Consider the following 16,824-nt stretch of genomic DNA (forward strand, 5'->3'; position numbering starts at 1 on the left):
ATCCAGGGCTCATGTTTGGAATTAAATAAATATGACTAAACAATTTGATGAAAAACAATCTGCTATTAACTGCCAAGTGGCTTCATTTGTTACACTCGGGCCTATGGGGCCTTGAACCTCTGACCAGTCTTACACGGTCTGCAACAGTTGGCAGTTCAAATTCACCTAGCCACTCTTTGGAAACCCCATACGGGGTTGTTATGCGTCGGAAACGACTCAAAGGCACTTAACAACAACATTTAACAATGAGAAAACAGAGTCGCTGAGAGGTAAGTCATGTTTCTTAAATAATATAGCTACTAAATGATAGAATTGTCAGTCTGAGACTGGGCTCCTCGTTCCTGTATTGCTGAGATCTGGGATAGCAGTCAAATAATTTCATTAACCTCTGCTGACAACCAGTTGAGAAGGGCCAGGTGGATGTGAGGAGGTTATGATGGCTTGATTAGTGGAAATCAAGAGAATCGGGGCTAGACATTCTGATTTGAGAAGGCCTGGCGTGGCACTGTAGGATAAGCATTGGGCTGCTAAGTGCAAGGTTGGTGGTTCAAACTCACCGGCTGCTCATTAGAAACCCCATACAGAGTCATTATGAGTTGGCACTGATTCAATGGCACATAACAACAATAACAACAACTCTGATTTAAAGTATGGCTCCACCATTTTTCAGACCTTTAGTCTAAGCTTAAATTTCTTCAGAATAAAAAGGCAATACCATAACCACCTCCACCCCTCTTTGAGATTTTTTTCTTAGTCTTAAATGAGTTATCTGTGAGATATTGTTGTGAACCTGGACTGTACTATTGCTGGATATTTGGATCATGACAAGATAGGGATACTATTGTGAAGACTGGGTATTCCAAAACACTTCACTGTGCTCATGAAGATCTGGTATATAGACCAAGAAGAAGTTGTTTGAACAGAACATGGGAACACTTGATGGTTTAAAATTTGGAAAGATGTGCATCAGGGTTGTATTCTTTCACTATACTTATTCAATCTGTGTGCTGAGCAAATAGTATGAGAAGTTGGATTATATGAAGATGAGCATGGCATCAGGACTGGAAGAAGATTCATTAACAACCTGTGATATGCAGATAGCACAACAATGCTTGTTGAAAGTGAAGAGGATTTAAAATATTGATGAAGACAAAAAACCTTAGCCTAAAGTATGAATTGCACCACAATGTAAAGAAAACAAAAGTCTTTACAACTGGATAAGTTAATAACATTATGATAAATGAAGAAAAGATTGAAGTTGTCAAAGACTTCATTTTGCATGGTACTGTAATCAACATTCATGGAAGCAGCATTCAAAAATCAAACAGTGTATTACATTAGGCAAATCTGCTGCACAAGACCTCTTTAAGGTTCAAGAACAATGATGTCAGTCTGTGAACTTAGATGCATCTGAACCAAACCATGCTATTTTCAATAGCCTCATGCATGTGAAAGTTGAACACTGAATTAGGGAGACCATAGAAGAACTGATGTGTTTGAGTTATAGTATTGGAGAAGAATACTAAAAAGTACCATGGACTGCCAGAAGAACAAGCAAACTTGTGTTGGAAGAAGTACAGCCAGAATGATCCTTAGAAGCCAGTATGGTCAGACTTCATCTTGCATACTTCAGACATATTACCAGTCCCTGGAAGAGTACATTATGCTTGGTTAAGTGGAGGGTTGGAGAAAAAGAGAAAACCCCCAATGGAGATGGAGATGGATTGGCACTGTGGAAGCAGCCCCAAGCTCAAGCATAACACTTGTAATGTTGGCACCAGACCAGGCAATGTTTTGTGCGGTTGTGCGTAGAGTCACTAGTCAGAACCAACTAGGCACCTAACAACAGCAACATACCAATGAAGTAAAGCCTGAACGGACCTGAATTTGTAAAATAAGGGTGTACTGAACAACTGGAATGGGCAAAATTATGGGTTGATTTAATCTTCTTGGAAAAGAGTGACAATGTTTGAGTTGCATAGCAACCAATTATCTTGCTCTGTAAAGTGACACCCTGCTCAAAGGTGGAATCTGAAGTTACACTTTGAATATGTGCCACTTAACCTCAGTTCTGGTGATAATCCAGTCTCCATCCTCAGGCTTCTGAAAGGGCTCACTGTGCCTCTTCTGACCTCCTGTGCTAGAACTTTGACTCATAATTTTTCCTGCTATTGTCATGCTTCACTCAATTTTTTTTAAAAAATTGAGCCTATCCTGGCTTCGCTATATTGACTACAACTGAACTAATCTGAAGCTCTGTTTTCAAGTATGAGATAACTGTTGGCTCTTCTAGCAAACTCTGAAACTTGTGTCTTTGAATCACTTCCATTTAGCTGAAAATATCTTAAGCTCTTGTCTCAAATTAAGTACATAGGCCATTTAATTTTTCCTAGTTTTTCCCTTTTATTACAACTGACAGGATTGCTTACTTATTTTATTGAGCTCTATTAGTTGCTGCTTGTTGAGTTCACCATGTTAATTAATCTGTTTGGAGCCCTTTATATTTGCTTATTTATGAGGAAAATATGAAGTTCTATTTTTTTGTTGAAGGGCCTGCTCCATTTGGTTCCAGTTGGGTAAAACACTACTGCATGTATCGGAAAACAGCAAAGAGGCTCAACATGATACCATTTGAGCACAGATCTGGGGGCAAACTTGTAAGTATTTTGTTTTACATTTTGTTTTCTGTTTGAGAAACAGTTTCTGAGGATGTTGTTTTTATGGCATTAATAGTCACTAATGATAAATATAATTATTTTGTTTTGAGGTTTGAATGTTTGTTTTAAATAAAATAGACCATAAAACAGACAAGCAGATTAATTTCTGCATTTTCTGAATTGCATGCATGGGTTTTTACAGTCAGATTTATTTAAATAAATAGGACAGTTATTCCCTTTTATGTCACTGTTAGTGGAAGAACAAGATAGCACCTCCAATAAGCTTTCATTAGTCAGCAAGTTAGTGCCCTGTTCTGTCAATATTTACACAGGGAATTTGACTTCATACTTGTATTCACCGCTTACAATATTATGAAGTAGACCAATTTATAGTGAGTTTTACCCTTGTTCAGTTAGACTTATAAGATTCTCAGTTAGCAGTTCTCCATTTAGTTTATGCCTCCTCCCTTAAAAAATAAACAATATAATGAAGCTTGATAAATTGTTAAAAAGAGAAGAACAAAAAATGCATAGAATTTGGCTATGTTGGAAAGACAGTCACTAGATATGTTTTAAATAGAAGTTGCGGCTCTCAGTAATCCATAATCTAGAGACAAAGCTGGTGCCATCAATATTGAACATAATTAGTCACACATTTTAAGGAAGCAGGTTAATTGATTACCTGCTGGATGGATGGGCATGCTTTTCCTTTCATGAATGTAGAGGTAGCCCAAATTTACATCTGTTTATGTATATTTTGCTTCTTCCTGAAAAAATATTTAAAACAGCTTAAAATAAAAAACATTTACATCCCAAGTTTAATTCGACAGACGTGGAAAATCAGGATCATGGAGAAGAGGAAGACTTGAAAAAGCTAATGGGGTTAAAATTGAGCATCAAATTTGATTCTAGGGGTTCTGGAAAACCAATTTAAATACCAACTCTGCTTAGTGATATCATTCCATTTTAGCTGCTAAATAGTAACTGTGTTTCAAAATATAATGATTGTGATGTTTTGAATATGTATTCATTTGAATGTTTAATGTTATTCAGTAATCCTCACATTCTAAAAAATATTAAAATACTGTAGAAGTATATACTCAGAATGTGTATGCCTGTATTGCTTCTATTTCCTGCATTCTACCTATTTTTAATACTCGTAGAGAGTGTGGGTCAGTGAGGTAAAATGTTACATTAAAAAAATAATAATAAGTAAACAAATTCAGGGTGATTCACATAGGGAATAGAAAACCTGCAGAGATTGAGTGGTCCCAGCTCTAGATTATCACAGTATCTTATTAAGGTCCTTAATGTTGTCTTAGGTTGCTCTATATGCAGTTACAATTTTTATAGATCAAAAGTGGCTATGTATTTACAGTTTCATATGGGAATTGTAATGGGTTGCTGTAGAATAAAGCACTGGACAGCAAGGTCCATTTGAACCACAAGGTCGATGGTTCAAAATCACCAGCCACTCCTCAAGAGTCGCTATGAGTTGGAACCAACTCGACAGCATCAGACAACAACAGCAAAGTATTGGTTCTTTTAAAAAGAGTTTAACAGAATAACAAATATCATAGCATAGAATACTGTATTATTAATCCAATGTTCAAAATTATTGTTGATAAAGTATGTTTAATATTAATATAATCCAAGCAAGAGCTAGGAAACCATAAGGAGTGGAGGATAAAAATTTTATCAAAATTTAAGATTATAAATAGTAGTTAAAAGAAACTCATTTGAAAAAGAATAAGATAAAAAGAAGGGAAAGCCTGAATTGTGGCCCACTTCCCCCAAATATAAGGTGTGTATATATTTATACTGTAGTTTTTAAGAGTGTTTAAACGTGATTATTTGCAGGGGGATGGAGACATCGTCTTTTTGAAAGAATGTACCAAAAGGCCTACTGACTCCATTGACAGAAGGTTTTGTTTTGATGTAGAAGTTGCTGACCGGTAAGTTATTGAAATGATTGGACTTGAAAGAGCAATGATTTAAAAAAAAAAAAAAAAATTGTTTTAAAATACAGGTTAATGGCAACTTAGATTCCCATGGCCAGGAAGAATGTTTTCTTGTTTTATTTCCTGGCTCTATGTTTATTATGAGCAATTTAGTCTTGTTCACAATGATTAGCTGTGGAGTGATATCTAATCTTGGCTGACGTTTGGAGCTAGTCAGTGTTGTCACTTACAAACTGACCTTGGAGTGGTTCATTGTTGATCTAGGCCTAATTTGTGGCACTAAAAAATTATAATGAGTGAGAGCAAAGAAGCGGGTAACAGTGCTTAAAAGGGTGGTGATCACTATTTATACAGAATAATAGTCATTTTTGCCCCAGGTAATTTTCAATAGATATATTCTGTATGTAGTGGTGGTCTTATGGGAACGCAAGTTTATTCAGAGTAGTTATTTGTGTGTCTGTGTGTAACTTGTATTTATTTGGTTATAAAAGAATCTTTGCCATAGGAAAGGAAGTAAAGGACAATTAAATAAGGCTAGGTCTGTTAATATTATGACTTGTTTGATAATTGTTTTCTGTCCTCCATTAACGGTAAGGAAAATCATGGTCCTCATAGCATATTTCCGTATTAATTGCTGACCATACAGTGATTCCTTGCCAGCTTTGATTTTGGCAGGAATGTTTTTCAGATAAGGCTCTTGTTTTGTTGTTGTTAAGTGCCATCGAGTTGGTTCTGACCCATAGCGACCCTGTACAGGGTTAAGTCTCTTGTATAGTGGTATAATAAAAGCTTACAATATAAGAATAAAACAATAACAACAACAACAACAACATAAGTTCAATTCAAGCCTGAACTCATGAATACAAAAATAACTAAAACTTCCTCTTGGCTTAGCTGAGTCTGAGGGGATAGTGCAGAAAAAGACAATCTATGTCTTACATTCCAGTAAAATGAATTGAAGTCTTGGTATATAAAAATGTACCCTTAAGCACTATGATGATTTGGTGCTGCCAAGAAAAGAACAAGTAGTAGATTAGCAATTTTTTTGTCTTGAAAAAAAATTAAAGAATGAGAACTTCAGTGTCAAAAAGGTTAAATTCAAGGCTAGTAAGGAGTTTGCTGTGGTGCTGTAGGATAAGCACAGGACTTCTTACTACAAGGTTGGTAGTGCAGATCCACAAGCCGCTTCTTGGAAATCCTGTAGTGTCACTATGTGTCATCTGCACCAAGAAAAACAGAGTCACTGTACCAAAAGGAAATGGTCGATATTCAACCATTTCAAGTGGTAGCATATGATCAAGAGCCAATGATACTGAAGGAAGAAGTTGACGATGCACTGAAGTAATTGGCAAAGAACAGGCAAAGGGAATTGATGGTATATAAATTGAAATCTTTCAAGAAAGTGAGGCTGCACTGGAGGCACTCACTCATCTATGCCGAGAAATTTGGAAGACAATTATCTGGCCGACTGATTGGAAAAGATCCATATTTGTGCCCATTCCAAAGAGAGGTGACCCAATGGAATGCGGAAGTCATTGTAAAATATCTTTTATACCCCATGTGAGTAAAATTTTACTAAAGGTAATAAAGAAACGGCTGCAAGCATACGTTTACAGAGAACTTCCAGAGGTTCAAGCCGGATTCAGGAGAGGACGTGGAATGAAGGATTGCTGACATCCACTGGCTCTTGGCTGAAAGCAGAGAATACCAGAACGATGTTTACCTGTGCTTTGTTGACTATGCTTTATTGACTATGGATCATGACAAGCTATGGACAACACTGCGAGTTATGAGTATTCCAGAACACCAAATTATGTTCATGAGGAAACTGTACATAGAGCAAGAGACAGTTGTTCGAACAGAACGTGAGAACACTGAATGGTTTAAAATTAGGAAAGACTTGTGACAGGTTTGTATTCTTTCACCATATGTATTCAGCCTGTATGCTGAGCAAATAATCTGAGAAACTGGGTTATATGAAGAAAAACATGTTATTGGAGGAAGACTCATTAACAACCTACAATATACAGATGATACAACCTTGCTTGCTGAAAGTGAAGAGGATTTAAAATATTGACTGATGAAGATCAAAGACCATAGCCTTTGATATGTATTGCATCTTAATGTAAAGAAAACAAAAATTCTCACCACTGGACCAATAAACAACATTCTCATCAATGGAGAAAAGATTGAAGTTGTCAAGGACTTAATTTTTCTTGGATCAAACATCAGCACTCATGGAAGCAGCAGCCAAGAAATTAAACGACGTATTGCATTAGGCAAATCTGCTGCACATGACTTTTTTCAAGTGTTGAAGAGCAAAGATGTCAGCTTGAGGACTGTGGTGCGCCTGACCTAAGCCATGGTATTTTCAATAACGTCATATGCATGTGAAAGCTGGACAGTGAATGAGGAAGACCCTAGAAGAATTCATGCTTTTGAGTTATGGTGTTGGAGGAGAATATTGAAAGTACCATGGGCTGCCAAAAGAACAACCAGATCTGTGTTGGAAGAGGTGCAGCCAGAGTGCTCCTTGGAGGCCAGGATGGCCAAACTTCATCTCTCATACTTGGGACATATTGTCAGGAGGGACCAGTTGCTGGAGAAGGATATCATGTTTGGTAAGGTAGAGGGTCAGAGAAAAAAGAAGAAGACCCCCAGCGAGATGAATTGGCAAAATGGCAGCAACATCAGTGGTCTCAAGCGTGGCAACAGTAGTGAGGTTGGCCCAGGACCAGGCAGCGTTTTGTTCTGCTGTGGGTAGGGTCGCTAAGAGTTGAAACTGACTCTATGGCACCTAACAACAATAACAACAAATGAGTCGGAATCAACTTAACAGTATTTACAAGAAGAAGAACTGGTACAGAAAGTTTTCCTAAGAAATTCAGTTACTAAAATTTGAGGGTACACATATGTGCACACATATGTAACTAACAAATATTAAGTCCTTTCTTGAGTCCTGATGTGGTGCTGTGGGTTACTGAACTGGACTACAAAGTTGGTTCGATCCACAAGATCGGCAGTTCAAGCTCACCAGCCGTTCCTCAGAATCCCAGTGCTGGCCGGTATGAGGTGGAACCGACTCAATGGCACTTAACAACAATGAGTGTCAAATAGGATCCTAACCTTTTTTGTATTTTATGCTATTTGATCCTCACACAGCCCTATCAGGTAGATATTATACTTCCCAATTTCTGATGATAAATTTTGAGACAGAGCATGTTAGAAATACTTCCAAGGTCACATAACTAGCAAATGAAAGAATGCAAATTCAAACCCAGGCATCTTGCCTCTAGATCTGTAGCTTTCAATTTCTATAATGTGAACCTCAACTGAAATAAGTGAGTCAGCAAGACTGTCTACTAGAAAATGTATTGCATGAGGTGAATCTGATTTGTTTTCAGAGCAGGGAATTTCAGGTACTTACATTGTTTTAATACAATTCATATTGTTTCTTCTAACTTGAACTTTTCTATGAGACCCTTGATCTTGTTGAATTTGGATTGTAACATACACCCTCACACACAGATTGATAAGGGCTGTTTTATCTAAAGGAGTCCTGGTGTGGCACTGTAGGATAAGCACTAGACTGTAAGGTCAATTTGAACCCTAAGGTCGTCAGCTCAAACTCATCACCTGTTCCTTGGAAACCCGATACAGGGTTGCTATGAGTCGAAACTGACTCACCGACACTTAATAATAAAAACAATTTCTTCTATAAAGCATAGCACAGTATGGCTGCCTTGCAGAATGTGCCCTTTGGTTTTTTAAATGATTATATATTCCTGTTTTTGTGTATATCATAAAAAACAACAACAACAGAGGGAATGGAAGCAAATACTGTTAAATGATGCTGCATGGAGCGGGGGGATTATTTACAGTAAAACAAAATATGATAGAATGAGTGCAAAACTGATGTTTTTCTCAATCACTCAATTCACACTATAGGCTTAAAAAAAAAAAAAAAGGATTGCACATTATAAGGACATAGTCAGAACTGGAGACCATTCAGCTGACCTACTGTGTTGTTGTTGTTATTAAGTGCTGTTGAGTCCATTCCGACCCACAGTGACCCTGTATAGGGTTTCTGAGGAGCGGCTGGTGAGCTTGAACCTCTGACCTTGCAGTTCAAACCAACTTTGCAGTCTAGCACATTAGTCCTCAGCACCACACCAGGACTCCAGATAAACTGGCATTTGTTCATTCAAACTTTTTGTTGCTGTTGCTAAGTGCCGTCAAGTCGGTTCCAACCCATAGCGATCCTGTATAGGGTTTTTGAGGAGCAGCTGCTGAACTTGAATTGCCAACATTGAAGTTCAAATGGACTTTGCAGTTCACGCATTGACCAACAGCTCCATTTTCAAGCTTTTTAAAAAGAAAGTCTTTTCAAATAAAAATTTACACCAATAAGCGTCGAAAACAGGGGAGAAAAAAGAAATGAGGCAAAGGGTCTTGGAGTCTTCCCTTTTCTTTTTGGGAGTGTGATCTGCTTCAGTATATATATGGATGTTCTCACAAAGCTCAGGATTGGCTGTCTTTCTTTCACCTGATTGCTCACATCCAATCACAGAATGTCTATCATATCACTGAGAATCACAGTCTAGCCAAATTGACACATAATATTATCCATCTCAGTGTCATTTACTAAGGATGAAAAACAAAAGCAAAATAAGAATGAGGAAGATGATAAATTCAATTTTGGTTATGTTGATTTGGAATGACTGGAGTCATATAATAGAGAAACCCAGTAGGAAGTTGGGTGCAACATTTGGTTGCTTCATCAGTAATTGACTTGGTATTCATTTCCTGTCTCTTGAAACTCGCCCATTCTTTGCCTTCCATGACAGTGCCAATGAGTCGATTCCAACTCATAGCTACCCTGCATAGGGTTGCCCAGGTTGTAAATCTTTATGGGAGCAGAACACCTTATCTTTCTTTCAAGGAGTTTGAAATGAAGGGTTTGAACTGCTGACCTTGTAGTTTACAGTCTAGTGCTTTTTCTACAGTGCCACGAGTGCTCCCCAATAAATTTGGCCTTCTCCATTTTAAATCATTACTTAAAAAATTTTAGTTTTTCCTCTGGTTACTTTCTCTTTAGCTCTCCCTCTCTTTCCCCCACTTCCCTTTCATCCTATCTTTACCTGACTTTTCCTCGTCCTTCTCATTTCTCTCTTCTATAAACATAAGCAAGCGTTTTGGTGTGGCACTAGCTAACCACAAGGTTGGTGGTTCAAACTCACCATTCACTCCTTGAAAACCCTATACAGGATTGCTATGAGTTGGAACCAACTTGACGGTATTTAATAACAACAGCATAAACAATTCTTTAAATAACTTATGGTCTTAAATTTCCTATTGTCTTTGACTACCATCTTTTCTGTGGGAGAAAGATGAGGCTTTCTGCTCCCATAAAGATTTACAGCCTCGGAAACCCTGTGCCGGTCACTATGAGTCGGAACCGACTCCACAGTACTTAATAACAACAAGAATTGTCTTTGAACCCTCTCCAATCATGCTTTCACCCTATGTCTCCCTTGCAGTTTCCTTTGTTACATTTGTCAGTGGTCTCCCTGTTAATAAATCCACTGGTCAATTCTCAGTCCTCATGCTATTTTCCTGTTAGCATCACTTGTCGTGGCTGGCCACGTTCTCCTCAATGCTATGCTTATTTTACTTAGTTCAGTGACCTCTCACCTGCCTGTTTTTCTCCTACTTCTCTGGCTGTTCATTTTTTTATGTTCTGTTGACAGTTCATTTCCCAGACCTCATGATGTTGGAGTTCTGTGGGTCTCACCCCTTAGATTTCTACTCTGTTGACTTAGACCTCCTCATGATTTCATCCAGTGTCACGACTTGAAGTGCCATCTATATTCCGACCCTGTGTAGTTTCCAATGCTCTCAATTTCTATGCGAGTAGAAAGCCTGACTCCACATTTATTATTTCTACTTGGGCTTCTTCCCCAAACTCCTAATTCTTAGATTAACTTTTCTTATGGGATGTCTAGTAGGCATTTTAAATAATAAAGAGTTGGAGGATATTGATTTTAAAAAAATATATTGATTTTCCAAAAATTCTTGGAGGGGGGCAAAAGTTATGTTCTTTTTCTGGGATTCAGAATTTTATATAGATCTATTCATTCAGTCTTACCAGTTTTTCTATTGTTGTCAGGTTCCATTGAGTTTTGCTACTAAGATTTTTAAAATCTTTATTTTTCAATAGTAATGCAAGTGAACCAAATAGCTTTCCTTGAGTTAACTGGCTAACGCTGAAAATTGTTTTCTTCATGTTATATGTCTCATTGAGCCTTCAGGATCAAGCCATTTTTTGTGAATTACAGACTCCTATTGTCTTTGTTTAATTTCCTCAGTTCTAAACAAGGAATCATCTGCTCAGATTTGATGTTACCAACAAAGAGTGTTTGTGGGGCCTTTCAGTTCTTACCATGCCCAGGTCAATGTGTTGCTATTATTCTCCTACTTACTGATGGAGCAAAATCTGGAGTGGAGGTGATGGGTGTGACTTTGAGGTCTCTAGCTGAATTCTGGGCCTTTGAACGTAATATTTATTTAGCTTTTAGAATGAGGACTATGCTCTTCTCATCTCTTTTCCCAGTTTCTGGCCAAATAGACAACTGGGAATTGTAAGTAATTTATTGCCTGTCTATTAGATCCTATAGCACCACACCAGAACTCCTAGATTAGGTTATGAATTTCATGAGGGTAGCATTTATACTGTTTTACTTAGCATGTATACCATGATACCAAATGCAGTGCTTTATTGATGGCATTCACCAAATTTGTTCTGGATTCAATGAAATTGAATCATTGCTCAGAAGTGCATAACTGGGATTAGATTCAATGAAGCAACTGTCAATCACCTGCCACAAAACAAGCTCCAGTGTTTTCATTCTGCTTAAAGGAAAAGAAACGTAACCCATTTTTGGACTGTTTGGGTATTAGGAAAGGGTTTTTGATGGAGTCTGTACAGAACTTATTATGGATACAGTCATATAGCAATTTCACAGTTGATTGGATATGTTTGATATAAGTGTACTATGTCTTCTTTCCTGGTATCAGTTTTTGCTATCCCCCTCCCCTCCCCATGGTGGAAAAGTAACCAAGTAGTATTGTGATAGTAGATGATACTCAGTAAACTTGAGTCTGGGCCTGCCTCTGATCTCTAGAAATAAATCAAGAGTCTTCACTTAATTGCTGTATTAGTTAAGATCAGGTTTCATTGCATGTAACAGAAGAACCCAATGTAACATGGCTAAAACAAATAAAAGTTGAATTTTTCTCTTGTTCAGAAAGTCTAGAGATAGCTTGGGGTTGAAATCTTGCTCAGTGGTGTAAAATCCAGGTGTATCTTGTATATGCCTTCTATTTCTAAAGTCACCTTAGACTCCAGATTCCTGTTCTCATGTATCACATAGAACATTCTTTGGATTTCTGGACACTTTCCAGAAGGTGGGCACACTCACATAGCATGAGTCTGGAGTTATATGGGTACACCTAGTTGTAGGGGCAGCTGAGAAATAGTGTTTTATTTCTGGGCATTTCTGGCTGCTCTAGTACTGGGGGTATCTAGTACTGAGAATTAAGGGGCAAATGACTTTTGAGGGGAGTTGTTGCTGTTAAGTGCTGTCAAGTCAATTCCAACTCATAGCGACCCTGTATAGGGTGTTCGAGGAGTGCTGACCTTGCAGTTCAAACTGACCTTGCAGTCCAGTGCTTATTCTACAGCACCACACCAGGGATAGCAATTACTGCTTTGGTTATGAATGGTTAGATAGGTATGTGCTTCATTCTTCCCATAAGCCCCCCTCCACCGTAGTTCACTAGAAGATTACTTTGATTATCTTTTTAACTAACAGGCAACATTTAAGCACACATACCCAAGAAATACCATTAAGAAAATGAAAAGAAAGCCCAAAGAATGAGAGAAAATATTTCCAAATCATATTATCTGGTAAGGGACTTATATCTAGAATACCTGCAGAACTCTCACGTCTCAATAAAAAAAGACAAATAATTAAAAAAATTTGTGACCCACCAATTGCTCCTCAAAAACCCTATACAGTGTCACTGCTAGTCAGAACTGACTTGACCACACTTAACAGTGACTGCGTGTTTAGAGAGAATAAGTGTGGGTGTTTCTCTAGGAGGTGATGAAATGTTCTAAACTTAATGTTGTGGTGGTTGCACAATTGTGAATATATTCAAAATCATTGAATTGTACACTTCAAAAGACTGAATTTTATGACATGTGAATTATGTCTCAATTGGATGTTAAAAAGCGAACACATTTGCTGAGAATAAACTTCAAAGAAATACTTACCACTATGAAAAGATGGCCCTTGAAATTACTATAAGCATTCACGTTTTCATGCCAGCCACAGTTCAGATCTCATGAGCTGTATAATGATTATGTCATTCATTTTATGTTGGAGGGCTAGCATTGCATATTGTTGTTGTCTTCAAGATAAACGTAGGATGTCACTTCCCTGAAGGATGAAACCGCACCCTCCTCCCTGCCCCATAGTGTTGTTATGTAATGTGCTTTTAGCTTCATTGGTATGCTTGCCACATGCCATGGTGTGCTCTGACCCTCTTCCACCCCCCACCACACACACACACACATTTGCCTGATAAATAATTACCATTCTCTGAAGTTCTCCCACACATCACATTCAGGCACTGCTTTAAGAAAATGCTTTCCATTTCGTTCTCATTGATCTGACATTTAAAATATTATATTTGGTTGCTTTTGCCTCATTCCCAGTATATCATTCTTGAGAGGATGGGAAGATGTGTCTTACCATCACAATTTAAACATCTGTAGTCTCATGATGACTATAGGAGGATGAAGTCATCTGTGTATGTGAAGCATTATATACTTTGAAGTGCTTTTATGCATGATTTTATCTAATACTTATGTTCATGGTACTGTATTATTTACTTGTCAGTCTAAAGGAGTAGTTAAAGAATGAGTTGCTTCCAGAAGTCCATTGAATAGTAACAAGAATGTTTATATGGCACAGTAATTGTAGTAATATTTATAAGTATTTTGTTGTTCATCTCTCCTAAGCACCTAAAACAGTTGTTGACTGTCATTGGCTGTGGGGACTCAAGATTAAACCAGAAACCAAAAGACCTGACCTTAGAAGAACTTTATTAATTGGAACATTCCTTTTATTATTGCTTTTTAAACTATTTATTGTGGATTCGGTGAAGGTTTACAGAGCAGACCATCAGTTCTACATTAAAAAATTTATGCACATATTGTTTCATTTCGTTGATTGTAATCCCCTCAATGTAAAATTACTTATCCCACTTTCCCCCTGTGTTTCTTGTTTCCATTCCTCCTTCTTTCCTAAGCTTTCTAAACTTCGTTCTTGAGTGGATGCTGCCTTTTTTATCTCAAATGGTTGATGATTCCAAGGTGAACGTACCTCACTAGTAGTGTTCCCCTTACAGACATATCTATTATTTAGCTGAAAAGTGAGCCACAAGAATGAGTTTGGTTCCAGACATTTCTTTTACTAGAGAATTCTTTCATATTTTGTCCATCTGAAAATATATTTTACCTTCATTTTTAAGTATATTTTTGATGGGTATATAATTCTAGATTGATATATTTTACATTTGTTACTTCAGAGAAGTCGTCTTATTGTTTACAGGTCAACATTTCCCCCTAATGACAAACTGTCACTGTTATTATTCTGTATGCCTTCTTTCTCTTGCTACTATTAAAATGGTCTATTTATTTTTGTTTGTTTTTTTTTAGCAATTTGATTATGATGTGCCAACTTGTGGCTTTCCTTGTTTTATCCTGATTAGGGTTTACTGAGGTTCTTGAATGTGTATCTCTTCCACCCCCTTTTCTATTTCTTCACTTTCTGGGCTTCCAATTACATTATATTAGACTATTTGATATTTTTCTGGAAATTTCAGATTCTCTGTTCCATTTTCCCTTCATGTATTTTCAATTTATATTTCAATTTCAATCATTTTTATTAACCTGTGTTTAAATTCATTGAGTCTGTCTTTTGCTATGTGAAGCCTATTCAAATAATTTTTCATCATTATTATTGTATTTTTCATTTCTTGCCTATCTATTTGTCTTTTTAAAACAGTTTCTCTTTCTGTGCTAACACTTCCCATTAGTTCATGCATGTTGCACACTTTTTCCACTAGATCCTTAATCATACTTTTGGTCGTTTTAGGGTTCTGTCTGATTATTTTTTTAACATTTGGGCTACCTGTGGGTCTGAGTCTCTTGACTGCTTCCTTTCTTGATAATAGGTTATATTTTCTTGCTTCCTTTGCATGTCTTGGAATTTTTGGTTAAATGCCAGATATTGTTGTATTTAAAAGAATGCTGTTGGTGTTGTTAGGCACCATGGACTCAGTACCAATTCATAGTGGCCCTATGCACAACAGAACAAAACACTTTCCGGTCCTGCACCAACCTCACAATTGTTGCTACGTTTGAGCCCTGTGCTGCTGCCACTGTGCCAGTCCATCTTGTTGTGGGTCTTCCTCTTTGTCTCCAACTTCCACTTTACAAACATGATATGGTTCTCCAGGAACTGGCCCCTCCTGATAATAATGTCTGAAGTATGAGAGACATGAATTTAGGCCATCCTGGCTTCTAAGGAGCACTCTGGCTGTACTTTTTCCAAACCAGATCTGTTTGCTCTTTTGGAAGTCCATGGTACTTTCAATATTTTCCTTCAACACCATAATTCAAATGCATCATTTCTTTGGTCTTCCTTATTCACTGTCCACTGGCTATTGAAAATACCATGGCTTGGGTCAGGCACAGCTTAGTCCTCAAACTGACATCCTTGTTCTTGTAAAAGAATAGTAGAGACTAAAGAAAATAATATTTATATGTCATAAGGGACATAGCCATTCTGTCAAATCTTGTAGGGCTGAGTCCATTGAGTTTGTAGTTTAGTTCAGGCTGGGTTTGGTTAATTTAGCGAGATTCAGTTTATCACATGCTTCTTGAGATGTGAGGATAGTTTTATAAGCTTGTTGGGAAGGTTCCTCTCAGCTCGCATGCCCATCCATCAGCCTTCAGCATGGCCTGAGTGTCTGTGCCTTATGGGGCTTAACTCACATCTCCTGGTCTATGACAGCCACAAGAAACCACTGTGTCATACTCAGTAGGGGTCCTGGAGTGCCAGGAAGTTTTCTCTTAGTTCTCTTGTCTTGCCCTCATACTTAGCACGTGTACCTCTGGGATGGTCTTTTTAGCAATGTTGCCCTGTACTCAGACTCTCTTGTGTGCCACATGGAAAAGAGTTGGAGTGTGGGTACAGACTCACTTTGTATCTGGGGTTCCTTGGAATTCTAAGCCATCACACTAGCCTACACTGTAATATTTTGTTGAAATTGTACTGTTTCCTTCATTTCTGATGGCTTGCCAAAGATGAGAGGGCTGTGTGTGTTTCTTCTCTTCAGAAGGGCTTGTGTATATCTGGACTTTGATTTATTAGATATTTGCATTTTAAGCTATTAGACAACTTTTTTTATTGTCTTCTAAGTATATTCTCATTATTGTGCTGGTTGTTCTTAGGTGCCGTCGAGTTAACTCTGACTCATAGCAACCTTGTGCACAACAGAACTGAACATTGCCCAGTCCTATGTCATCCTTAAATTTGCTGTTAAGTTCGAGTCCATTGTTGTTGTCGCTGTGTCAATCCATTACCTTGGGGGTCTTCTTCTTTTTTGCTGACCCCATTCTTTACCAAGGATAATATCCTTTTCCAAGGATTCCTTCCTCCTGATAAACATGTCCAAAGAACTTCAGAGGAAGTCTCACTATCCTCTCTTCTAAGGATCATTCTAACTGTACTTTTTTCTAAGACAGACTTATTGGTTCTTCTGACAATCCATGGTACTTGCAATATTCTCATCGTTGTTGTTGTTAAGTGCCACTGAGTCGGTTCTGACCTGTAGTGACACTGTACAGAGTTTCTGAGGAGTGGCTGGTGAGCTTGAACCTCTGACCTTGTGGTTTAAATCAACTTTTCAGTCCACTATTATTAGAGTATAAGGAGTTCTGTAGTGGTTACCAATCGGGCTGCAAACCGCAAGGTCAGCAGTTGGAAACTACCAGCTGTTCCGTGGGAGAAAGATGAGGCTTTCTGCTCCCGTAAAGATTTACAGCCTCGGAAACCCTGTACAGGGTCGCT

The 16,824-nt window shown here is 37.8% G+C and overlaps 1 protein-coding gene across 1 annotated transcript in view; it reads left to right on the forward strand.

Moving 5' to 3' along the window:
• ARHGAP10 (Rho GTPase activating protein 10) overlaps window positions 1-16,824 on the forward strand; it is a 483,306-nt gene that overhangs the window by 209,801 nt on the left and 256,681 nt on the right. The window contains exons 9-10 of the mRNA XM_006870868.1: window positions 2,551-2,657; window positions 4,518-4,612. Coding sequence (XP_006870930.1) covers window positions 2,551-2,657; window positions 4,518-4,612 — 202 coding nt within the window. The remainder of the gene's footprint in view (window positions 1-2,550; window positions 2,658-4,517; window positions 4,613-16,824) is intronic.

This window comes from Chrysochloris asiatica, unplaced genomic scaffold (genome assembly GCF_000296735.1).
Source record: "Chrysochloris asiatica unplaced genomic scaffold, ChrAsi1.0 scaffold00155, whole genome shotgun sequence".
In the NCBI taxonomy this organism is placed as follows: Eukaryota; Metazoa; Chordata; class Mammalia; order Afrosoricida; family Chrysochloridae; genus Chrysochloris; species Chrysochloris asiatica.